The following is a 27,008-nucleotide window of genomic DNA, read 5'->3' as shown; positions in this document are numbered from 1 at the left end:
TGACGAAGAAGCGGGATTCATGATGGGACTCATTCATTCAGTAATTCATTCTGCAGACACTGAATGCCGGCTTTGTCAGGAGAAGGCCAGAAACAGTGCTGAGTTTCCCAGGAAGAGCACTAAGTAGGCGACAGGCCCTAAGAAACTCTAATGGAGCCAGAGGGGTGGGGAGTGTGATGAGTTCATTGCCAGGCTGTTGAATTGGAGTTTTTGTTCATCAAGAGGAGCGGTGTGGTAGATGACAGGATATGGGTCAGGGAGCGCAGCAGAAAGGTCAGGGCTAGCACTGGCCATCAGCGTACACGTGGTGAGTCATGGAAGCCGGAGGTGGGGTGAGCTCACCCAGGCAGAAGGTAGACAAGGAAAGGAGAAGACAGGTTCCATAAAGCGGGTGAGGAGTCTTTCTGCCAATCACTCAATGTCCCTGAGCCGGGGACAAGGGCACCAGGGTAGCAGAGGCGGTATCTGTCGCTGAGTGTGGGAGGGCCTCAGAGTTCAGGCAGAAATCCTCCCTCCCAGCCCCTGGCTGCCAAGTCTCATGCGCTCACAACCTGGGTCTGGTCTTAGCTGTCCAGGAGGGCCTGGTAGATCAAGACGGGGGGCTTTGACGGGCTCAGAAAATGTGTAGGAACCCTTAAGTGAGAGGGTGGAATAGAGAGAGGGTTTAAAAGATTCACTTGGTACCAAGATCGGATAGGGCTGGAAACAGGTGGGCCTGGCACTGGGAGCAGGAATGTTCTACAGGTTGAGGGATGTAGGGCCCCAGGAAGGGGAGAGTTCTGAGTCCGGGGTATTCCCCTAGTGAGCAGGTCTCAGATGTGCCCTTAAAGGGCCTGGCCGGCAAAGCTGATAGAATCGTTGCTCAAAATTTAGACAGAGAAAGGGGAGGGGTAATCCCCAGAGCAGTGTGCCAGCGGGGTATCTCGCCCACCTTCCTATGTCCCCCGTGCTTTGTGCTTCCCGGGGAGTGTGGCAGACTGGAAGGACGTGGCCTGTGGAATCAGGCCCACCTGGAATCCAGGCCCAGCTCGACACTTAGGGCTGAGTGATCTTTGGGAAATCCCTTCTCTGAGCCTCAAGTTCCTCATTTACAAATTGAGGCAATAATAATATCTACCTTGGGACGTTGTGAGGATTAGAAAGTCAACTCCTAGTATACAGTAGGTGCTCAATACACGAATTCCTGTTATTTGTGCTACCACATGGGAATAGGATGGCCTAAGTCATTGCTGAATTGTACTCTCTTGGAGGGATTTATTGCCAGTTGGGACAAGAAACTGAAATCTTTTGTTTACCATCTTTTCACATACATTTGTCAAAGGCGGCCTGGTGGGCAGATAAGTAAAAACTGGTTCTCAATTTCCACTGCACCTAACAATTCTCTCCTGTGCTGGTCATCTCCAGCACACAAAGAAAAGCATGTTCACAAACCTTTTCGCTGGTGGTGATATATATAGAAGACTGAGAAAGCAACAGGGGGGCAGGGGTTAAAATAAGTTGTGAAATACTGAATTTAAAAAACAATGCATCCCCTCCTCTGGCCGCCAAACTTACATTTGTGCCATGTTTTCTAATTGTTCAAAGTGCTTTTCCATATTTGATTTCATTTGCTCCTTACTCTGGCCTGTGAGGTAAGTAGGCCAGATGTTGTCAGCATCTGGGAGGGGCTAAAACTGACAGAGCTGGTATTAGAACCCATACCTCCTTGCTATGGGGCATGAGTGAACTGAGCCAGGTTAAACCTTGGATGAATGCGTGAAAAGCAATCTGTGAGGAAATGATGTGCAGGTGTTGGAGGGAGCTGTTTTGCAAGGAGACAAAGGAAGGTCACAGTGCCGTCTTGTTGTTGGGTGTCTGAAAGAGCCGGGTGGCAGTGTATCTGTTGTGCTGATGAGCAAACCGGAGGCCCACAGTAAGCAGAGGAGGACTTTGGAATTCAGTTGCCATAAGAGAGGTGGATTTAGGTTCAAAAGTTTTATCCTTTGCACGTTGTTTTAGATGACAGCAGTGACCCCGGTGACCTGGGTGGCCCTGGCTCACCCGGCTAGGGAGGGGCAGAGCCCTGAGGATTGAGACTCAATTCAGAAACCTTAACTCCAACTTCTTGGGCTTGAAATCAGCTCATTCGGTCCCCCGCCCCGTCTTTCTTACAGGGGTGTTGAAAAGAATAAGAGTGGAAAGGACAAATCACCGCATGATGGCATTAAAAGAAGTAGTGCCCAGCGTTCACCTTTTCCAAATAACTAATTGGCCTCCATGTGAGAGCTACAGAGGGCAAATATTTTGGCTACACTGATATGTTTGCATGGTCTATGTATTAGCTGTGTGCTGAAGTAAGTCACTCACTGCGTCTCCCCAAGCCAGTTTCCTTCCCTGTAAAACGAAGGCATCATCTCCTGCCTGATAGGTTGTGAGAATGAAATATGCAGCATATGTGAAATAAGCATAGTGCAAACGATGAAGCAGTACTGTTATCTGTGGAATGCTCTGAGTCCTAGCTTCCCGGGGTCCATCAAACCCAGCTCACTCTAGGACCCTGAAACGCCTTGTTCTGGTGGGAGTAGAGAAGGTAGTTCTCTTTTTGTTTTCTCTAGCCGCCAGGCAGGCAGACTGAACCGGGGAGGAAAATGGAGGGAGATGGGTTTGCTCACTGCCTCTGTCTTATCCCCCAGCTGAGGGGGAAATGGCAGGGGGGAAGCGGGCTGTCATAACCTTTTCTTCGGTGAGTCAGCTAAAAAGAAATTTCTAGAGCTCCAATAACGTATAAGTGGTGGTTTGGGTTTGGATTTTTCAAGCTGCTCCCTCTTTTTAAGCTGCTTTAAGATGCAGAACTAAAAGCACACGCAATTGGGAAGCACATGGAAAATGACAGGAGCACAGCTTGTTAACTAATGTGAACTTGAAGAAATCACTCAGCTTCTCCGGGCCTGTTTTCCAATCTGTAAAATGGGGATAATGCTACCTATTTTGCAGGGTCATTGTGAGTATTAATAGCATGTGAAAGTGCCGGGCCTGGTGCCTGGCACAGAACAGAGTTTCCAACACCTACCTGTCCATTTCCTTTCCCTTCCTAGTGGACAGACCACAGTCACTGAGCTCAGACGAAAACACTTATTCTTCAGCCTATTATAATGGCTGCCATTATTCATTTAATTCTCACAACAACCCTATGAAACAGCTCATCTATAAACATAGAGGAAACAGAGGAGCAGTTCAGAGAAGTTATATTGCCCAAGGTCACACAGCTTTCAAGTTTTAAAGCCAGGATTCAAACCCACTTTGTCTAGTTTGCCTCTTAGATATCAGAATGTGAGGGGGCTTCATCAGGCTGGATCTTCTGGAAGGACCATCTTTAGGTAGACTCAGACCAAGGGGATAACCCCAACCTGGCCCATTTGGGGAATGAGCTCAGGGTGGAGTTTCAAGGGCACGAAATAGGCCACTGCTAGAGGCAGCCCGGCAATAACTGGAAGAGAACTACAAATAAATGTTTGCTTCCCAAATCTGTGGGGAAGTTAATCTGTGCTCTACCAGTTTCAGGAGCTTATGTTGTGAGGGTACCATGAATCCTTTATTAAGCAGTATATATTTAGCAATAAATATATTATTGGTGGTCTTCTGTCATCTCCACTAAACATAATGTCCTACTCATCGTCTGACAGCCCTCCATTTACCACCCTACAAAGGAGAGGGATCTGAGTCTCCTTTCCAAACCCCTGTCCTAAGCTAGGCTGCAGAAGCTAGAATAGGAAGGCTGAGTCATCTTAAAAGAAAATGAAGTGTACCAAAGCCACATAGAACAAAAGTATGTTTTCTAGATCGTTTAACACATGGCTGCTTTTCTAGGGTATCAACCTGGGAGCTGAGGACGTGTCTTCTCTTTACCGCAGAAAGTAGTTACCCTTCCTTGTCATCTGTGCTGTCTCCCCTCCTCCACTCCCAGTTATTGGCATGACTGCAGGTACCTTATTAACTAGCAAAATGACTGCCATGGCACACTGACCGCTTGGGACTGTGCCAGGTATGGCACAGCATGGGCAAAGAGGGCCAAAATGGTCTTCCAGCAGCCCACTTAGGAACTAGGCTATGGCCTGAGCTGCTCTTACCCTCAGGGTTCTAGATAGTTCCAGAGTAAAGGCCCTGGCCTCAGATGCTCACACAAGGATGGCTCTCATAGTGCCTTATCGGTTTCCTCATTTCTCATGGCTGAAGCAAGGAAGATTGGGTAGATAGGATTGTTCTGTTCATTTACAGCTATAATTCCTGAAAATAGAGCCGTGTGGCAGGGCAAGTCCTGGCTTTTGTGCTTGTCCCTTGTAAAGCAAGTGTTGGGTTAGTTCACAGCACTGGGGTAGAAAGGAGAAAGCAAGCTCCAGCCAGTCTGGGCAGCTCTGATGCTGGGTAACTCACTGCCCACATCAAAGGGAGATGACGAGGATCTCTCCATAAGCCCAGGGACCCACAGCTGACCCCCTCCCCTCACCCCCTGGGAGAAAGCAGCTGATACTCATATTTCTGCACAGGCTCACATGATAGAGGGGACTTTCATTTTTCAAAGAGAATTCATACAGCCATTGATTGTACAGAACCATTTCTCAGTACTCTTTTATTTCCACTTAAGAAAAGTGGAATATACCATGATGAGGATTATAATTCCAAGACAAGATTGCTGGCTCATCATGTAGGGTACAAATACACTTAATTGTTTGACATTTTAATGAATGCAAAGCATGATTAATTAAGCATCTCTGCCTTCGTTGTACACGGCTGAAGCAGGAGCCCAGGGAGGGGAAGACTGCACAGCTTTCCTTGGTGGGGAAGACAGAAGCCCCTGTAGTCCTGTCTTGTTGTGGGGAGACTAACCCATGTTCTGTCGGTTGCCATAGCCCCTAGGATGGGTGTCCTTCCAGTCATCCCACTCCCGAGCTCTGTGGACTGCCTGTTCATCATCCTCTTCCTCCTGTTCCTGATCTTGTTGCTGAGCTGCTGTTTTGAACTCTGCCCAAGTGGAAAAATGAGAAAGCAGGGGTGAGGGAAAGAGCGACTGTCACGGGCCCCAGCTCCACTCTGAATACGACCACATAACAAGAGAACAAGGAATATATACCTAGCTGCCTACCCTGGGGCCAGCAGAACTGGGGAGAGTACTTACTATTACTTAACAGGTGACATGTTAAATAATAGTAAGACAGGATCCTCTGAGTGGTTTTCACGAGAAGGCAAAAACATAAAAGTTGCCCCTCAAAATGAATTCTATTTTGGGAAAGAATTCTTGCTAAAACGGCCAACCCCTCACAACAGAAAACAAAAACACCAACTGACCAACAGAACCCCAGCAAACCAAAAACACTGAAGTGTTTCCATAGTATAGTGGTTATCACACTCGCCTGACAAAAACACTAAAGTAAAAAATATTTATGATTTTATGGTTTGTGATTTGCCAGGGAGGTGGGACTATAGGTGACTTCTCCTCCTTCATCCATTTCCTTTATTACAGTTCTACAATTCTGTGTGTGTATAAAATTGGAAATCACGGGGCAGTTGAACCTACCAGAAAAGAATGTGTGTTATTTTGCACGTTTGGAACAGGGTCTGAGGTCCAAATGGCACTTGTCATGCAGCGTACCAAATACTAGGTCTCTTTTTTTTCTTTCCTTTGTGAGGTAAAGGAACGTTTCCTAGCTACCTTGAATCTGCCCACGAGAAATACTCTCATTACCATGATAAAGAATGAAATATGTGGGGAATCTGACCTCTCCTTACAGCTTAGGAGTCTTGTGTTCTGTTTTTCTTTTTTTTTTAAACCCTTTTACTGTAAAATAAAAGATACTGGAAATCACACAAAAATATATATAACTTAAAATTTGATAAGGAGGCTATACCTTTATAGCCTTCACTTGGGTCAAGATATGGATTTTCTGTACCCATCCCCAAAGCTTCTCCATTAGCATCTACCAAATGACACCCTGTGCTCACTGGCAGTTAATCCCCATTCCTTCCCTCCCTGGAAAGCACCAATCTACCTTCTATCTCTATAGAGTTGCCTATTCTGAACATTTCACATAAATGCAACCAAGTAACATGTGGTCTTTTGTGTCTGACTTCTTTCACTTTAGCATAATGTTTTTGAGGTTAGTCTTATCCATTTTCAAATATTTTGATATATTTTTAATCTACAGGTTTCTTCTTCCATCCCTTTCTTTCCTTACAAGTTCTCTATTGAAGGGGCTGGGGCATTTGACCTGTAGTTTCCCCAAATCTGGATTTTGCCGACTGCAGAGTCATGACGGAGTCCAACATGTTCTTCTGTATTTCTGCAGATTGGCAAGTGGACACAGAGCTTGATATGACTCAGGGTTGATCCCTTCTCATGAATACAGGTGGTGCTGTCCTCCCCCAGCAGGTGGCACATAGTATCTGTGTCTCATATGTTGTGATGTTAGCAGCTGTTGATGCTCAATGCCTAGATTCATTAATTTTCCCAGGATTTCAAAATGGTGGTACTCTTTAACATTTCCTTTTTTATTAAGTAGAATGCTTTTATAAAGAGAGGCTTTCCCTCATCTACTACTATTTAGTCACCCAGGAAAAGAAAACAAGATTAATGCTCGAATCTTCTGCTTTAATTTACCATTTCTCAAGGTAATAAATTGGTTCCTTATCATCCTCTGAAATTGAACAATTTTTGTTTTAACTATAGTTATGAACTCATGGATTTAAACATATTTAATGGGTTTCAATGAATTGCAATGATTTCTAAAAAATATCCAAATAAGCTTTCTAACTTTAGTTTTAATTTACAGAAAAATTGAGAAGATAGTACAGAGTTCTTATACATCCGTTCCCAATTTCCCTTATTGTTAACATCTTACATTACTATGGTTTGTGTGTCATAACTAATGAACCAATACTGATACATATATAACTAACAACTAAGGTTCATACTTTATTCAGATTTCCTTGGGTTTTACGTAATGTCCGTTTACTTTGGTTCCAGGATCCCATCAAATATTCCATATTACATTAGTCCTCTGTCTCCTTCGTCTCCTCTTGGCTGTGAGAATTTCTCACTTTCCTTGTTTTTGATGACCTGGACAGTTTTAAGGCGTACTCATCAGGTATTTCGCAGAATGTCCCTCAACCTGGGGCTGCCTCGTATTTTTCTCATAATTAGACTAGGGTTATGACTTTTGGAAGAGAATAACAGTGAAGTTTCCTCCTTATCAGATCAAACCAAGGCTACGCACCACCAACATGACATCACTGCTGATGTTAACTGGGATCACTTCAGGTAGTGTTTGTAGGGTTCCCAACTGCTCCCCCCTCCTTCTATACTATAGTCTTTGGAAGCAAGTAACTAAACACAGCCTACACTTAAGGGGTGAGGAGTTGTGTTGCACCTCCTTGAGACAGGTGTATACACACAAATTATTTAGAATTTTTCTGTAGGGGAGATTGGTCTCTTCGCCCCCATCTATTTATGTAATCATTTATTTCTATCACTATAGACTCACGGACTGATTTTATTCCTTGTGTTATAATCCAATACTGTTATTTTCCTGCTCATATCCTTCCAGTTTTGGCCAGTAACAGTTCTTTCAGAAGGCCCTGTGTCACATTAACATACCTCAATAGTTTTTTGTTTGCTGTTGTTGTTTTTTGAGTGCTTCTATATTTTCTAGTACTACAAAATATTTCAGGTTCATCTTGTATATTCCCTGTCCAGCCCTAGAATTATCCATTTCTCTAAGGAGCCCTTTAATTGGAGAATAGTATTAGAAACCAAGATTTGGGCACTAGACGTGCTCGTTGCTACTGGCAATTATCCTTTTTCAAGCCAAACTGTCTCTGGCCAGTGGAAACGTCTTCAAAGTGGCTTCTGAGTCCTTTTGATATGACCACAGTAGTCTCTGAAAGCTTCTTTCCTATCCTTTATGACAAGATGTTCCAAGCTCATCTTATTTATTTCCTGCTGCAAGCTTGGAATTAGCTATTTCTCTAAGACATCCTGGTTTCTTTTAATGGGAATGGTATTTCAAGAACAGAACCTGGGTTACTAGGTGTGCTCATTGCTTCTGGGCTGGTCATTGTTTCTAAGCCTTTTCAGTGGATGAAGCAAAAGTGTGTGTGTGTGCACGTACTTTTCAATAAAATTTCTCATGAGTTCATATTCAGGACTACAGGGGTGTTTTGTTTCTAACTCAAATTCTTTTGAATTACATCTGTATTCTTCCACATTAAAAGTCTTAGCTCTCAAAGACAGAGGATGATGGAATTTGAATATCTCATAATTACTCAGTTAACATTATCTCACATTACACAGTCCTGGAATAACACTAATACTGTTACCAATATAATTGCTGAGAACAGTTCTTTTTTTTTGCATATTCTTTCCCCATTTCTCCATTAAAAGTTACACTATATCTACATTACCAGAGCACTGGGCATATAAGCATTAATACTTTCTCTTTCAAATCTCATTTAGTCTTAGTTCTACAAGTAACTATATATTTAATGCTGACTGATAGTCCTAATATCAATGTCTCTCTCATCACTTTGGTTGTCTTAAGCTCATTCTCTAGCAAATTTCTCAGAAAGGGATCATGGGACGAATATTTCCTGAGTTCCTGCATGTTGATAAATACCTGTACCTTTTATACCTAAAAGCCACTTTTACCAGATATAATGTCGTTGGCTCACATTTATTCCCCTTGAGTATCTTAAATGTTACTCCATTTTCTTCTGGCATAAAGTGTTGGTGTCAAAAAGTTTGAAGATGATCTGATTTCCCTTCCTTTACAACCCACCTGCTGTTTTTGCTGAAGTATCCAAGGCATTTCTTTTTTTAAAAAAAGTCTAGTAATTTTATTAGAATGTGTCTTGCTGCTGGTCATTCTGGGTCAAAATTCGTAGGTACACGGTGTGCTTTTTAAAAGCAAATCTAAAGTTTCCTCAATATTAGTTTTTTTAAAAAAATATCTTTATTGGAGTATAACTGCTTTACAATGTTGTGTGTTTCTGCTGTACAACAAAGTGAATCAGCTATATGTATACATATATCCCCATATCCCCTCCCTCTTGCATCTCCCTCCCACCCTCCCTATCCCACCCCTCCAGGTGGTCACAAAGCACTGAGCTGATCTCCCTGTGCTATGCGGCTGCTTCCCACTAGCCATCCATTTTACATTTGGTAGTGTATATATGTCCATGCCACTCTCTCACTTTGTCCCAGCTTACCCTTCCCCCTCCCCGTGTCCTCAAGTCCATTCTCTACATCTGCATCTTTATTCCTGCCCTGCCACTAGGTTCATCAGTACCGTTTTTTTAGATTCCACATATGTGTGTTAGCATATGGTATTTGTTTTTCTCTTTCTGACTTACTTCACTCTGTATGACAGTCTCTAGGTCCATCCAGTATTAGTTTTAAGCATTTTTTTCTTTTTCCTTGCTTCAGTATTCTTCTTCAGATAATCTTATTATCCATATGTCAGGTCTTCTTTGCTATCTTTCATATTTGTCACTTTTTCTAGGAATCTGTTCATCTTTGTTTCTTTTTGATTTAAAACATTTTCCTTTTTACTTTAGAAAGGCATTTTCTGTTATATTCACTCATTCTTGTTTTCTTCTAGTTTAGCTTTCATTTCTTTTCTTTTATTCAAATTGAAGTCTAATAGATTTACAATATTAGTTTCAGGTGTACAACACGTTGATTTAATATTTTATATATTATATTCCATTTAGAGTTATTATAAAATATTGGGAAAACGGCTGAAGAGTAAGAAGTGGAGATCACCTTCCTCCCCACAAATACATCAGAAATACATCTACATGTGGAACAGCTCCTACAGAACACCTACTGAATGCTGGCAGAAGACCTCAGACCTCCCAAAAGGCAAGAAACTCCCCACGTACCTGGGTAGGGCAAAAGAAAAAAGAAAAAACAGAGACAAAAGAATAGGGATGGGACCTGCACCAGTGGGAGGGAGCTGTGAAGGAGGAAAGGTTTCCACACACTAGGAAGACCCTTCACTGGTGGAGACGGGGGTGGAGTGGGGGGAAGCTTCGGAGCCACAGAGGAGAGCGCAGCAACAAGGGTGCAGAGCGCAAAGCGGAGAGATTCCCGCACAGAGGATCGGTGCCGACCAGTACTCACCAGCCTGAGAGGCTTGTCTGCTCACCCGCCGGGGTGGGTGGGGGCTGGGAGACGAGGCTCGGGTTTCGGCGGTCAGACCCCAGGGAGAGGACTGGGGTTGGCTGCGTGAACACAGCCCGAAGGGGCTAGTACGCCACAGCTAGCCAGAGGGAGTCCTAGCCGGAGGGAGTCCGGGAAAAAGCCTCGAACTGTCGAAGAGGCAAGAGACTTTTTCTTGCCTCTTTGTTTCGCAGTGTGCGAGGAGAGGGGATTAAGAATGCTGCTTAAAGGAGCTCCAGAGACGGGCGCGAGCCTGGGCTATCAGCGCGAACTCCAGAGACTGGCATGAGACGCTAAGACTGCTGCTGCAGCTACCAAGAAGCCTGTGTGCGAGCACAGGTCACTATCCACACCTCCCCCCACCGGAAGCCTGTGCAGCCCGCCACTGCCAGGGTCCAGTGATCCAGGGACAACTTCCCCAGGAGAACGCACAGCACGCCTCAGGCTGTTGCAATGTCACGCCAGCCTCTGCCGATGCAGGCTCGCCCCGCATCCGTACCCTTCCCTCCCCCCTGCCTGAGTGAGCCAGAGCCCCTAAATCAGCTGCTCCTATAACCCTGTCCTGTCTGGGCAGGAACAGACGCCCTCAGGTGACCTACACGCAGAGGCGGGGTCAAATCCAAAGCTGAACCCCAGGAGCTGAGCAAACAAAGAAGAGAAAGGGAAATCTCTCCCAGCAGCCTCAGGAGCAGCGGATTAAATCTCCACAATCAACTTGATGTACGTTGCACCTGTGGACTACCTGAAGCGACAACGAATCATCCCAAAATTGAGGTGGTGGACTTTGGGAGCAATGATATATACATATTTTCCTTTTTCTCTTTTTGTGAGTGCGTATGTGTATGCTTCCGTGTGTGATTTTGTCTGTATAGCTTTGCTTTTACCATTTGTCCTAGGGTTCTGTCTGTCCGTTTTTCTGGGGTTTTTTTAGTATAGCTTTTAGTGCTTGTTATCATTGGTGGACTTGTTTTTTGGTTTGGCTGCTCTCTTCCTTCTTTCTTTTTTTTTTTTTTTACTACTTTTTAAAATTTAAATTTTTTTTAATAATTATTTTTTATTTTAATAACTTTATTTTATTTTATTTTTTCTTTCTTCCTTTCTTTCGCCTATTTATTCTAAGCCGTGTGGATGACAGGGTCTTGGTGCTCCAGCCGGGCATCAGGCCAGTGCCTCTCAGGTGGGAGAGCCAAGTTCAGGACACTGGTCCACCAGAGACCTCCCAGCTCCACATAATATCAAACGGCAAAAATCTCCCAGAGATCTCGATCTCCACACCAGCACCCAGCTTCACTCAACAACCAGCAAGCTACAGGGCTGGACACCCTATGCCAAACAACTAGCAAGACAGGAACACAGCCCCATCCATTAGCAGAGAGGCTGCCTAAAATCATAATAAGGCCACAGGCACCCCAAAACACACTACCGGACGTGGTCCTGCCCACCAGAAAGACAAGATCCAGCCTCATCCACCAGAACATAGGCACTAGTCCCCTCCACCAGGAAGCCTACACAACCGACTGAACCAACCTTACCCACTGGGAGCAAATACCAAAAACAACAGGAACTAAGAACCTGCAGCCTGCAAAAAGGAGACCCCAAACACAGTAAGTTAAGCAAAATGAGAAGACAGAGAAACACACAGCAGATGAAGGAACAAGGTAAAAACCCATCAGGCCAAACAAATGAAGAGGAAATAGGCAGTCTACCTGAAAAAGAATTCAGAATAATGATAGTAAAGATGATCCAAAATCTTGGAAATAGAAGGGAGAAAATACAAGAAACATTTAACAAGGACCTAGAAGAACTAAAGAGCAAAGAAACAATAATGAACAACACAATAAATGAAATTTAAAACTCTCTAGAAGGAATCAATAGCAGAAAAACTGAGGCAGAAGAATGGATAAGCGACCTGGAGGACAAAATAGTGGAAATAACCACTGCAGAGCAGAATAAAGAAAAAAGAACGAAAAGAACTGAGGACAGTCTCAGAGACCTCTGGGACAACATGAAACGCACCAACATTCGAATTACAGGGGTTCCAGAAGAAGAAGAGAAAAAGAAAGGGACTGAGAAAATATCTGAAGAGATTAAAGTTGAAAACTACCCTAATATGGGAAAGGAAATAGTTAATCAAGTCCAGGAAGCACAGAAAATCCCAAACAGGATAATTCCAAGGAGAAACACGCCAAGACACATAGTTATCAAACTATCAGAAATTAAATACAAAGAAAAAATATTAAAATCAGCAAGGGAAAAACAACAAATAACACACAAGGGAATCCCCATAAGGTTAACAGCTGATCTTTCAGCAGAAACTCTGCAAGCAAGAAGGGAGTTGCAGGACATATTTAAAGTGCTGAAAGGGAAAAACCTACAACCAATATTACTCTACCCAGCAAGGATCTCATTCAGATTCGACGGAGAAATTAAAATTTTACAGACAAGTAAAAGCTGAGAGAGTTCAGCACCACCAAACCAGCTTTACAACAAATACTAAAGGAACTTCTCTAGGCAGGAAACACAAGAGAAGGAAAAGACCTACAATAACAAACCCAAAACAATTAACAAAATGGTAATAGAAACATACATATCAATAATTACCTTAAATGTAAATGGATTAAAGGTTCCAACGAAAAGACATACACTGGCTGAATGGATACAAAACCAAGACCCATATATATGCTGTCTACAAGAGACCCCCTTCAGACCTAGGGACACATACAGACTGAAAGTGAGGGGATGGAAAACGATATTCCATGCAAATGGAAATCAAAAGAAAGCTGGTGTAGCAATTCTCATATCAGACAAAATAGACTTTAAAACAAAGACTATTACAAGAGACAAAGAAGGACACTACATAATGATCAAGGGATCAATCCAGGAAGAAGATATAACAACTGTAAATATTTATGCACCCAACATAGGAGCACCTCAATATATAAGGCAAATGCTAATAGTCATAAAAGGGGAAATAGACAGTAATACAATCATAGTAGGAGACTTTAACACCCCACTTTCACCAATGGACAGATCATCCAAAATGAAAATAAATAAGGAAACACAAGCTTTAAATGATACATTAAACAAGATGGACTTAATTGATATTTATAGGACATTCCTTCCAAAAACAACAGAATACACTTTCTTCTCACGTGTATTGGAACATTCTCCAGGATAGATCATATCTTGGGTCACAAATCAAACCCTGGTACATTTAAGAAAATGGAAATCGTATCAAGTATGGTTTCTGACCACAACGTTATGAAATGAGATATGAATTACAGGAAAAAAATTGTAAAATACACAAACATGTGGAGGCTAAACAATACACTACTTAATAACCAAGAGATCAGGGAAGAAATTAAAGGGGAAATCAAAAAATACCTAGAAACAAATGACAATGAAAACACTACGACCCATACCCTATGGGATGCAGCAAAAGCAGTTCCAAGAGCAAAGTTTATAGCAGTACAGTCCTACCTTAAAAAACAAGAAACATCTCAAATAAACAACCTAAACTTACACCTAAAGCAATTAGAGAAAGAAGAACAAAAAAACCCCAAAGTTAGCAGAAGGAAAGAAATCATAAAGATCAGATGAGAAATAAATGAAAAAGAAATGAAGGAAAGAATAGGAAAGAGCAATAAAACTAAAAGCTGGTTCTTTGAGAAGACAAACAAAATTGATAAACCATTAGCCAGACTCATCAAGAAAAAAAGGAAGGAGACTCAAATCAATAGAATTAGAAAGAAAAAGGAGAAAAAACGGACACTGCAGGAATACAAAGGATCATGAGAAATTACTACAAGCAACTATATGCCAATAAAATGGACAACCTGGAAGAAATGGACAAATTGTTAGAAAAGTACAACCTTCTGTGACTGAACCAGGAAGAAACAGAAAATATAAACAGAACAATCACAAGCACTGAAATTGAGACTGTGATTAAAAACATTCAAACAAACAAAAGCCCAGGACCACATGGCTTCACAGGCGAATTCCATCACACATTTACAGAAGAGCTAACACCTATCCTTCTCAAACTCTTGCAAGCTACAGCAGAGAGAGGAACACCCCCAAACTCATTCTACGAGGCCACCATCACGCTGATACCAAAACCAGACAAAGATGTCACAAAGAAAGGAAACTACAGGCCAATATCACTGATGAACCTAGATACAAAAATCCTCAACAAAATACTAGCAGACAGAATCCAACAGCACGTTAAAAGGATCATACACCATGATCAAGTTGGGTTTGTCCCAGGAATGCAAGGATTCTTCAATATATGCAAATCAGTCAATGTGATACACCATATTAAAAAATTGAAGAATAAAAAACATATGATCATCTCACTAGATGCAGAAAAAGCTTTTGACAAAATTCAACACCCATTTATGATAAAAACCCTGCAGAAAGTAGGCATAGAAAGAACTTACCTCAACATAATAAAGGCCATATATGACAAGCCCACAGCAAACATCATTCTCAATGGTGAAAAACTGAAACCATTTCCACCATGATCAGGAAGAAGACAAGGTTGCCCACTCTCACCACTACTATTCAACATTGTTTTGGAAGTATTAGCCCCAGCAATCAGAGAAGAAAAAGAAATAAAAGGAATCCAAATCAGAAAAGAAGAAGTAAAGCTGTCACTGCAGATGACATGATACTATACATAGAGAATCCTAAAGATGCCACCAGAAAACTACTAGAGCTAATCAATGAATTTGGTAAAGTTGCAGGATACAAAACGAATGCAGAGAAATCTCTTGCATTTCTATACACTAATGATGAAAAATCTGAAAGTGAAATTAAGAAAACACTCCCATTTACCATGGCAACAAAAAGAATAAAATACCTAGGAATAAACCTACCTAAGGAGACAAAAGACCTGTACGCAGAAAACTATAAGACACTGATGAAAGAAATTAAAGATGATACAAATAGATGGAGAGATATACCATGTTCTTGGATTGGAAGAATCAACATTGTGAAAATGACTCTACTGCCCAAAGCAATCTACAGATCCAATGCAATCCCTATGAAACTACCACTGGCATTTTTCACAGAACTAGAACAAAAAAATTCACAATTTGTATGGAAACACGAAAGACCCCGAATAGCCAAAGCAATCTTGAGAAAGAAAAATGGAGCTGGAGGAATCAGGCTCCCTGACTTCAGATTAGACTACAAAGCTACAGTAATCAAGACAGTATGGTACAGGCACAAACACAGAAATACAGATCAATGGAACAGGATAGAAAGCCCAGAGATAAACCCATGCACATAGGTCACCTTATTTTTGATAAAGGAGGCAAGAATATACAATGGAGAAAAGACAGCCTCTTCAACAAGTGGTGCTGGAAAAACTGGACAGCTACATGTAAAAGAATGAAATTCGAACACTCTCTAACACCATACACAAAAATAAACTCAAAATGGATAAAAGCCCTAAATGTAAGGCCAAACACTATATAAAACTCTTAGAGGAAAATATAGGAAGAACACTGTATGACATACAGCACAACAAGATCCTTTTTAACCCACCTCCTACAGAAATGGAAATAAAAACAAAAATAAAAATAAATGGGACCTAATGAAAGTTAAAATCTTTTGCACAGCAAAGGAAACAATAAACAAGACGAAAAGACAACCGTCAGAATGGGAGAAAATATTTGCAAATGAAGCAAATGACAAAGGATTAATCTCCAAAATTTACAAGCAGATCAATATCAAAAAACCAAACAACCCAGGCTTCCCTGGTGGCGCAGTGGTAGAGAATGTGCCTGCCAATGCAGGAGACAGGGGTTCAAACCCCGGTCTGGGAAGATCCCACATGCTGCGGAGCAACTAGGCCTGTGAGCCGCAACTACTGAGCCTGCGCGTCTGAAGCTTGTGCTCCACAACAAGAGAGGCCACAATTGTGAGAGGCATGCACACCGCGATGAAGAGTGGCCCCCACTCGCTGCAACTAGAGAAAGCCCTTGCACAGAAACGAAGACCCAACACAGCCATAAATTAATTAATTAAAAAATTTCTATCATAATTATACACATTAAAAACAAACAAAAAAAACCAAACAACCCAATCCAAAAATGGGCAGAAGATGTAAATAGACAGCTCTCCAAAGAAGATATACAGTTTGCCAACAAACACATGAAAGAATGCTCAACATCGTTAATCATTAGAGAAATGCAAATCAAAACTACAATGAGATATCATCTCACAGCGGTCAGAATGGCCATCATCAAAAAATCTACAAACAATAAATGCTGGAGAGGGTGTGGAGAAAAGGGAACCCTCTTGCACTGTTGGTGGGAATGTAAATTGATATAGCCACTATGGAGAACAGTATGGAGGTTCCTTAAAAAACTAAAAATAGAACTACCATACAACCCAGCAATCCCACTACTGGGCATATACCCTGAGAAAACCATAATTCAAAGAGTCATGTACCACAATGTTCACTGCAGCTCTATTTACAATAGCCAGGACATGGAAGTAACCTAAGTGTCCATTGACAGATGAATGGATAAAGAAGACGTGGCACTTATATACAATGGAATATTACTCAGCCATAAAAAGAAACGAAACTGAGTTATTTGTAGTGAGGTGGATGGACCTAGAGTCTGTCATACAGAGTGAAGTAAGTCAGAAAGAGAAAAACAAATACCATATGGTAACACATATATATGGAATCTAAAAAAAAAAAGTCATGAAGAACCTAGGGGCAGGATGGGAATAAAGACGCAGACCTACTAGAGAATGGACTTGAGGACATGGGGAGGGGGAAGGGTAAGCTGGGACAAAGTGAGAGAGTGGCATGGACATATATACACTACCAAATGTAAAACCGATAGCTTGTGGGAAGCAGCCGCATAGCACAGGGAGATCAGCTCGGTGATTTGTGACCACCTAGAGGGGTGGGATAGGGAGGGTGGGAGGGAGCGAGATGCAAGAGGGAAGAGATATGGGGACATATGTATAACAGATTTACTTTGTTATAAAGCAGAAACTAACACACCACTGTAAAGCAATTATACTCCAATAAAGATGTTAAAAAAATGGCTATATTCCCTGTGCTGTACAATGTATCTTTGTAGCTTATTCATTTTATACATAGTAGCTAGTACCTCTTAATCTCCTATCATCTTGCCCTTCCCTCCCTTTTTTCTCCTCACTGGTATCCACTAGTTTGTCCTCTATATCTGTGAGTCTGGTTCTGTTCTGTTATATTTTTATTAGATTATTTTTTACATTCCACATATCAATGATATCATACAGTATTTTTCTTTCTCTGACTTATTTCACTAAGCATTAATACCCTCTAGGGGCCATCCACGTTGTTGAAAATGGCAGAGTTTCACTCTTTTTAGGGCTAATACTCCACTGTGTGTATATATATATATACACATATATATACACACCACATCTTCTATATCTTTTCATCTACTGATGGACACCTTTGGTTGCTTCCATATACTGGCTAATGTAAACAATGATTCTATGAACACTGGGGTGCATGTATCTTTTTGAATTAGCGTTTCCATTTTCTTTGGATAAAAACCCAGGGGTAGGGGCTTCCCTGGTGGCACAATGGTTGGGAGTCCACCTGCTGATGCAGGGGATGCGGGTTTGTGCCCCGGTCCGGGAGAATCCCACATGCTGCAGAGCAGCTGGGCCCGTGAGCCATGGCCGCTGGGCCTGCGCGTCCAGAGCCTGTGCTCCGCAGTGGGAGGGGCTGCAGCAGTGAGAGGCCCGTGTACTGCAAAAAAACCCCCAAAAAACACACAAAAAAACCCCCAGGGGTAGAACTGCTGGATCATATGGTAGTTCTATTTCAATTTTTTGACAAACTGCCACACTGCCTTCCATAGTAGCTACGCCAATTTATATTCCCACCAACAGTGTACTAGGGTTCCTATTTCTATACATCCTCGCCAACATTTGTTATTTGTAGACTTCTTGATGATAGCCATTCTGACAGGTGTGAGGTGTTATGTCATTATGGTTTTGATTTGCATTTCTCTGATGATTAGCAATGTTGAGCCTCTTTTCATGTTCCTGTTGGCCATCTGTATATCCTCTTTGGAAAGATGTCTACTCAGGTTGTCTGCCCATTTTAAAGTTTTCTTTATTTGAGTTATATGATCTATATATTTTGGATATTAACCCCTTTTTGGGCATATCATTTGCAAAATATTTTCTCCCATTCTGGAGGTTGTCTTTTCATTTTGCTGTTGGTTTCCTTTGCTGTGCAAAAGATTTTAAGTTTAATTAGGTCCCATTTGTTTACTTTTGCTTTTGTTTCCTTTGTCTGAGACAGATCCATAAAAATATTGCTACGATTTATGTCAAAGAGCATTCTGCCTTAGCCTTCATCTCTATTTTTTTTATTTTTATTTTTTGACCACACCACATGGCATGTGGGATCTTAATTCCCCAACCAGGGATCGAACCTGCGCTCCCTGCAGTGGAAGCATGGAGTCTTAACCACTGGACCGCCAGGGAAGTCCCAGCCTTGCTTTCTTTTTTCTTTTCTTTTTTAATTTACTTGGCTTCATTGGATCTTAGTTGTGGCACGCAGGCTCTTTGTTGCGGCACGTGGGCTGTCTAGTTGTGGCTCATGGGCTCTAGAGTGCATGGGCTTAGTTGCCCCATGGCATGTGGGATCTTAGTCCCCCGACCAGAGATCGAACTCGCATCCCCTGCACTGGAAGGCGGATTCTTAACCACTGACCACCAGGGAAGTCCCTCAGCCTTCATTTCTAAAGTGATTCTTTCTTCTTACTTCCCCCAAGTTGTCACTACATTTCTGAGTTTTTCTAATCCTGCTTTGTATTGTTCTTCCATGTCTTATTTAATTTTCTTAATGTCTTCCAACTCACTTTTAAACAGTATATTTTAAATTTGTTGTTTTTTGAGTGTGTCTTTCTGGAATGTTTTCTCCCCCCTTTCTCTCTCTTTTTTTTAAATTGAAGTATAGTTGGTTTACAATACTGTGTTAGTTTCAGGTGTACAGCAAAGTGATTCAGTTAATACATATATTTTTTCAGTTTATATCCTTTATATCACTTACATGTGGAGTCTAAAAAATAATACAAATGAATCTATATACAAAACAGAAACTGACTCACAGACATAAAAACAAACTATGGTTGATGGGTGAAATAGGTGAAGGAAATTAAGAGATACAAATTACCAGTTATAAAATAGATAGGCACCGGGTGTAATGCACAGACAGGGAATATAGTCAATAATATTATAATAACCTTGTATGGCACATAATTGATACAAATTAAGAATCACTATGTTGTACACCTGAAACAAATAATATTGTAAGTCAACTATACTTCAATGTAAACATTTTTTAATGAAAAAAATAAAAGTGCAGTTCAGTTTAAGAACATTAGTTGAAATGGGGAGGGGTTTTTCCTCCATTAAAAACTGAATACAAGGAACCTGTGGTCAGAAGGTCTGAAAGGGATGGAGCAGGCTAACCCTTAATGAACTCCTGAAAAGTGAGCCACCAGATCTCCCTAGCTCAAACACGGTCCACACTGAGGAGAAATTGCTGAGAATAAATCAAATTGAGCAGAACAGGGACAATTCTATCCCATTCTTATCTAGATCTTTTCTTTCCTTATTCTTTATTGTCCCTGTTCTGCTCAATTTGAATTCTATTCTCAGCAATTTCTCCTCAGTGTGGGACCGTGTATGAGTAGGGAGATCTGGTGGCTCATTTTCAGGAGTTCATTAAGGGTTAGCCTGCTCCATCCCTTTCAGACCTTCTGACCACAGGTTCCTTGTATTCAGTTTTTATTGGAGGGAAAAACCCCTCCCCATTTCAACTAATGTTCTTAAACTGAACTGCCACACTTTTATTTTTTTCATTAAAAATGTTTAATTGAAGTATAGTTGACTTACAATATATTTGTTTCAGGTGTACAACATAGTGATTCTATATTTGTATCAATTATGTGCCATACAAGGTTATTATAATATTATTGACTATATTCCCTGTGCTGTGCATTACACCCCTGTGACCTATTTATTTTATAACTGGTAATTTGTATCTCTTAATTTCCTTCACCTATTTCACCCATCCTTCCATTCTCTCAACCACTAGTTTGTTCTCTGTATCTATGAGTCTGTTTCTGGGTTGTTTAGGACTCATTTATTTTGTTTGTTTGTTTGTTTGCTTGTATTTTGCAGTACACGGGCCTCTCACTGTTGTGGTCTCTCCCGTTGCGGAGCACAGGCTCCGGATGCGCAGGCTCAGCGGCCATGGCTCACGGGCCCAGCCGCTCCACGGCACGTGGGATCTTCCCAGACCGGGTCACGAACCCGTGTCCCCTGCATCGGCAGGCGGACTCTCAACCACTGCACCACCAGGGAAGCCTAGGACTCATTTGTTTTATCTTTCTCTGTCTGACTTATTCACTTAGCATAATACCCTCCAGGTCCATCCATGTTGTCACAGGTTGCAAGATTTCATTCTTCTTTATGGGTTAGTGGTGTTGGGAAAACTGGATAGCTACAAGTAAAAGAATGAAACTAGACCATTTTCTCACATCATTTCCAAAAATAAACTCAAAATGAATTAAAGACTTAAATGTAAGACCTGAAACCATAAAACACCTAGAAGAAAACACAGGCAGTATGCTCTTTGAAACTGGTCTTAGCAATATTTTTTTTGATCTGTCTCCTCAGGCAATGGCAACAAAACCAAAAATAAACAAACAGAACCATATGAAGCTAAAACACTTTTGCACAGCAAAGGGAACCACCAGCAAAACAAAAAGGCAACTTAACTGAATAGGAGAAGATATTTGCAAATAATATGTCTGTTAAGGGGCTAATATCCAAAATATATAAAGAACTCATACAACTCAGTACAAACAATCTGAATAAGAAATGGGCAGAAGACCTGAATAGACATTTTTCCAAAGAAGACATAGAGATGGCCAACAGGTACGTGAAAAGGTACTCAACATCACTAATCATAAGGGAAATGTAAATCAAAACCACCTCAAATGCAATGAGATACCACCTCACACTTGCCACGCTTTTTAGTGAATACCTGTTTGCTGTTTTGGAATTCTCCTGTTTGTCAGGTCTTTCACATGGTCTGTCAACTCCTTCTGCTTTCTCCTACACAGATGTCCATTCCTTGTTGATCTTGTGGCTATGAATGATTTGCCCTTAACTGTTTTTATTTTGAGTTTCATGGGGATACACGGTCACTTAGTTTTGCTGTAAATATTACCCATGAATTTTTTCTTTTGTCTTTTTACTGAAATATAACATACATGCAGAAAAATACACAGACACAGTATAGCTCAGTCAATTTTCACATCTGAACACATCCATGTAATCGGTACCCAGATTAAGATACAAAACATTACTAACTCTTCAGAAGTCCCCCTCAGGTACAGTTCCATTCATGATCTCCCACTAAGGGTGAGCACCATACTGGCTTTTAACCAGCATATACAAGTTTCAGCCATGTCTGAACTTTATTCTCTTTTGTGTCTGACTTTTTTTACTCAAATTATGTTTGTAAAACTTAGCTATATTTGTTACTTATAAGTAAAGAACTATAGTCTCTTTAACCTTATTGCTAAATAGTATTTCACTGTGTGAATATGCCAACATTTATTTATCCATTCTACTATGTATGGGCATTTAAGTAGTGTTCAGTTTGGGGTATTACAAATAATGCTGCTATGAGCATTCTTGTACAAGCCTTTTGAGGAAGTATGGTCTCATTCCCCTTAGGTATATACGTGGGAGTGAAACTGCCAGGTCATGAGGGTATACATATGTTTGACTTTTGTGCAACATTACGACCACCAACCCCCCCGAGGTTCTCAATCTTTATTGTTTCCTTTCTTCCATATACTTTAAGCTTATTTTGTTCTTGTTTTCTCCAACTTCTTAAGTTAGTACCTTAGTAACCGATTTTACCTTTCTGTTTTCTAATATAACTACTGAAAGTTATACCTTTCTCTCTCAGCACTGCTTTAGTTGTATCCCACAAGTTTTAATGTATTTCATTATCATTCAGTTAAAAATACTTCTTAATTTTCTTTGTGATTCTTCTTTGACTGATGAGTTATTTATAAGTATGTTGTTTAATTTGAAAATATTTAGGGACTTCCTATGTCATTGATTGCTAACTGAATTAGGTTGTGGTCAGAGAACATAGTGCAATTTCAATCTTTGGAAGTTTATGGAGGGACTTCCCTGGTGGTCAAGTGGTTAAGAATCCGCCTTCCAATGCAGGTGACAAGAGTTCAATCCCTGGTTGGGGAAATAAGAACCCACCTGCCACGGGGCAACTAAGCCTGTGCGCCAGAACTCCTGAGCCCGCATGCTCTAGAGCCCATGCGCCACAACTAGAGAGAAGCCCACGCACTGCAATGAAGAGCCCACACGCCGCAACGAAAGATCTCGCGTGCCGCGACGAAGATCCCACGTGCCACAACTAAGACCCAATGCAGCCAAATTAATTAACTAATTAATTTAAAAAATAAATTAATTTAAAAAAGAAAGTTTATGGACACTTATTTGGTGGCCCAGAATATGGTCTAAGTTAGTGAACGTACCATGTGCATTTGAAAAAAGGTGTCTTTTGCAGCTATTGGATATATTTTTCTATAAATGTCAAACAGGTTAAGGTGGCTGCGAGTTTTCTCCAGATCTTTTATGTCCTTACTGATTTTCTGTCCAGAAATTCTTTCAGTTACTGAAAGAGAAGTATGAAAATCTCTAACTATGGCTACAGATTTCTCTATTTCTCCATTTAATTGTCAATTTTTTCTTCATGTAATTTGAAGGCTGTTATTAGTCACAAACATGTTTATGATTGTTATGTCCTCCAGATAAACTGCCCCTTTTATCAGCACTAAATGTCCTTTTGAAAGTCCAGTAACACCTTTTGTCTTGAAGTCTACTTTATCTGACATTACATAGCTACTGCAGCGTTCTTATGTTTACTGTTATATGGTATATTTAAAAAATCTTTTTACATTCCACCAATCTGTACCTTTATATTTAAATGCATCTCTTGATAGGAGATCAAGAGGGTGGTGTAAGAAGATGTGGAGTTCACCTCTCCCCATGAACACATCAAAAATATATCAACGTGTGGAACAATTCTCACCAAAAACTAACTGGAAATTGGCAGAAAGACTCCTGTACAACCAAGGTTGTAAGAAAGATACACAGAAGCCCACAGAGAAGCCTGCGCTCCACTCATGAGTACTGTGTGGGTAGACTGCCCCCAGGTAGGGTAGAGAAACCAGTAGCCTGCTGTCCTAGGCTACTGGTTTCATGCAACAGCCATGCTGTGCTCTCAAGCCTGCTCACTTCATGCCACAAGCATGGCACTGGATCTAAGGTGGCCAGGACCTGGGAAGAGACTTGACCTTGAGATGGAGAGGTGACCCAGCTCTGGGGTGGAGCCCAGGTGGGGCAGCAGTGGTGACCATTGCTGGAATTTACTCAAGAGGTGCCCCAGAAGCAGCCCAGACTTCTGATGGCAGCCACTTTGCTGTGTGTGTACCCTAGCCCAAGCTGAATGTTCTGGCCCTGCTCACTCGATGCCACAGTGTGGCACTACAAAAAAAGGAAATTACAGGCCAGTATATTTGATGAATGTAAATGCAAAAATCCTCAACAAAATATTAGCAAACCAAATCTAAAAATATATAAAAAGGATCATATACCACGATCAAGCTGAATTTATTCTAGGGTCACAAGGGTAATTCAATATATGCAAATTAATCAGTGTGATACACCACATTATCAAAAGGAAGGATAAAAATCACATGATCGTCTCAATAGATGCAGAAAGACCAATGCGACAAAATTCAACATCCGTTAATAATAAAAACTCTGAAAGTGGGTATCGAGGGAACATATCTCAACATAACAAAGGCCATTTAGGACAAACCCACAACCAATGTCATACTTAATGGTGAAAAGCTGAAAGCCTTCCCGCTAAATTCTGGAACAAGACAAGGATGCCCATTCTCGCTACTTCTATTCAACACAGTATTAGAAGTCCTAGTCACAGCAATCACACAAGAAAGAAATAAAAGGCATCCAAATCGGAAGGGAAGAGGTAAAACTGTCATTATTTGCAGATGACGTGGTACTATATCTAGAAAACCCTAAAGTCTCCACCCAAAAACTATTAGAACTAATAAATGAATTCAGCAAGGTGTAGGATACAAGATCAATATACAGAAATTTGTTGCATTTCTATACACTAACAATAAAATACCAGAAAGAGAAAGTAAAAAAAAAAAATCCTGCTTAAAATTGCATCAAAAAGAATAAAATACCTAGGAATAAACTTAACTAAGAAGGTGAAAGACCTATACTCTGAAAACTATAAAACATTTATGAAGGAAACTAAAGATGATACAAAGAAATGGAAAGAAATCCTGTGCTCTTGGATTAGAAGAATTAATGTTATTAAAATGGCCATGCTGCCCAAAGCAATCTACAGATTTAATGCAATCCCTATCAAAATATGCATGATATTTTTCACAGGACTAGAGCAAATAACCCTAAAATTCATATGGAACCACAAAAGATCCTGAATTGCCAAAGCAATCTTGAGGAAAAAGAACAAAGCCAGAGGTATAGTGCTCCCAGACTTCAGACTATACTAAAAAGCTACAGTAATCAAAACAGCATGGTACTGGCACGAAAACAGACACACAGATTAATGGAACAGAATAGAGAGCCTAGAAATAGGCTATGGTCAATTAATCTATGACAAAAGAGGCAAGAATATACAATGAAGCAAAAACAGTCTCTTCAACAAGTGGTTCTGGGAAAATTGGACAGCTACATGTAAAACAATGAGATTAGAACATTCCCTCACACCATATACAAAAATGAACTCAAAATGGATTAGCAGACCTAAATATAAGACCTGAAACCATAAAACTCCTAGAAGAGAATATAGGCAGAACACTCTGACTTAATCGTAGCAATATTTTTTTTGGCTCTGTCTCCTAAGGCAAAAGAAGTAAAAGCAAAACTAAACACATGGGACATAATTAAACTTAAAAGCTTTTACACAGCAAGGGAAAATACTGACAAAATGAAAAGACAACCTACACGGTGGGAGCAAATATTTACAACTGATGTGACCCATAAGGGATTACTATCCAAAATATTATGAACAGCTCATACAAGTCATCATCAAAAAAACAAAGAACCCAATAAATGGGCAGAAGACCTGAAGAGACAGTTTCCCAAAGACATACAGATGGCTAACAGGCACATGAAAAGATGCTCAACATCACTAATTATTAGAAAAACGCAAATCAAAACCACAATTAGGTATTACCTCACACCTGTCAGAATGGCTATCATCACAAAGTCTACAAATAACAAATGTTGGAGAGGATGTGAAGAAAAGGGAACCCTCGTACACTGTTGGTAAGAATGTAAATTGGTGCAGCCACTATGGAAAACAGTACGGAGGTTCCTCAAAAAACTAAAAATAGAACTACCATATGATCCAGCAATTCCACTCCTAGGTATATATCTAGAAAAAATGAAAACACTGATTCGAAAAGATACATGCACCCCAATGTTTATAGCAGCACTATTTACAATAGCCAAGAGATGGAAGCAACCCAAGTGCCCATCAACAGACGAATGGATAAAGACGATGTGGTATATATATATGTATATATGTATACATACATACACACAGAGAATGAACTACTACTCAGCCATAAAAAAGAATGAAATTCTGAAATTTGCAGCAACATGGATGGACCTAGAGGGTGTTATGCTTAGTGAAATAAGTCAGACAGAGAAAGACAAATACTGTATGATATCACTTATATGTGGAATCTAAAAAGTAATACAAATGAACGGATATGAAAAACAGAAACACGCTCACAGATATAGAAAACAAACTTGTGGCTACCAAAGGGGGCAGAGGAAAGTGGGGAGGGACAAATTAGGGGTATGGGATTAACAGATACAAACTACTATGTATAATATAGATAATCAACAAGGATATATTGTATAGCACAGGGGATGATACTCATCTTGTAATAACTTATAATGGAGCATAATTTACAAAAATACTGAATCATTTTGCTGTACACCTGAAACTAATATTGTAAATCAACTATACTTCAATTAAAAAACAAATAGAGGGGCTTCCCTGGTGGCGCAGTGGTTGAGAGTCCGCCTGCCGATGCAGGGGACACGGGTTCGTGCCCCGGTCCGGGAGGATCCCACATGCCGCGGAGAGGCTGGGCCTGTGAGCCATGGCTGCTGAGCCTGCGCGTCCGGAGCCTGTGCTCCACAACGGGAGAGGCCACAGCAGTGAGAGGCCCGCGTACCGCAAAAAAAACCCCCAAAAAGAACCAAATAGAATGCACCTCTTGTAGACAGCATGCAGTTGAGTCTGGTAATCAATCTCTGATTTCTAATTTGAAGGTTTACTCCATTTATATTTAACATAATTACTGACATGGCTGGATTGGGATTTACCATTCTGCTATTGGTTTTCTGTTCATCTCATCTGTTTTTTGTTTCTCCATTCTTTCTTGCCTTCCTCCCTTTTAATTTCTCCATTGACTTTATAGCTTTCTCTCTTTGCATTCTTTTTTAAAAAATAGACCTTAGTTTTAGAGCAGTTTTAGGTATACAGTAAAACTGAATTAAAAGAACACAGCGTTCCTATATACCCCCTGCCCCACACAGACACAGCCTCCCCCCTACTATCAACATCGAGCCACAGTGGTACATTTGTTATAATCAATGA

The 27,008-nt window shown here is 40.8% G+C and overlaps 1 protein-coding gene across 2 annotated transcripts in view; it reads right to left on the bottom strand.

Moving 5' to 3' along the window:
* Positions 1-4,530: 4,530 nt before the first annotated feature.
* Positions 4,531-27,008, bottom strand: part of IGBP1 (immunoglobulin binding protein 1) — a 38,722-nt gene continuing 16,244 nt past the window's right edge. The window contains exons 6-7 of one of the 2 annotated variants that reach the window (XM_065900838.1): positions 19,984-19,986; positions 4,859-4,998 (exon numbers count right to left, since the gene is read on the bottom strand). In XM_065900838.1, the coding sequence (XP_065756910.1) occupies positions 4,859-4,998; positions 19,984-19,986 (143 nt within the window). Of the gene's footprint in view, positions 4,999-19,983; positions 19,987-27,008 lie in introns of both variants that reach the window. The other variant, XM_065900839.1, reaches the window with a different exon arrangement.

Source organism: Phocoena phocoena, chromosome X, assembly GCF_963924675.1.
Source record: "Phocoena phocoena chromosome X, mPhoPho1.1, whole genome shotgun sequence".
In the NCBI taxonomy this organism is placed as follows: Eukaryota; Metazoa; Chordata; class Mammalia; order Artiodactyla; family Phocoenidae; genus Phocoena; species Phocoena phocoena.
The sequence above is the reverse complement of the archived record's forward strand: the minus strand, read 5'-3'. Positions and strand labels throughout refer to the sequence as shown.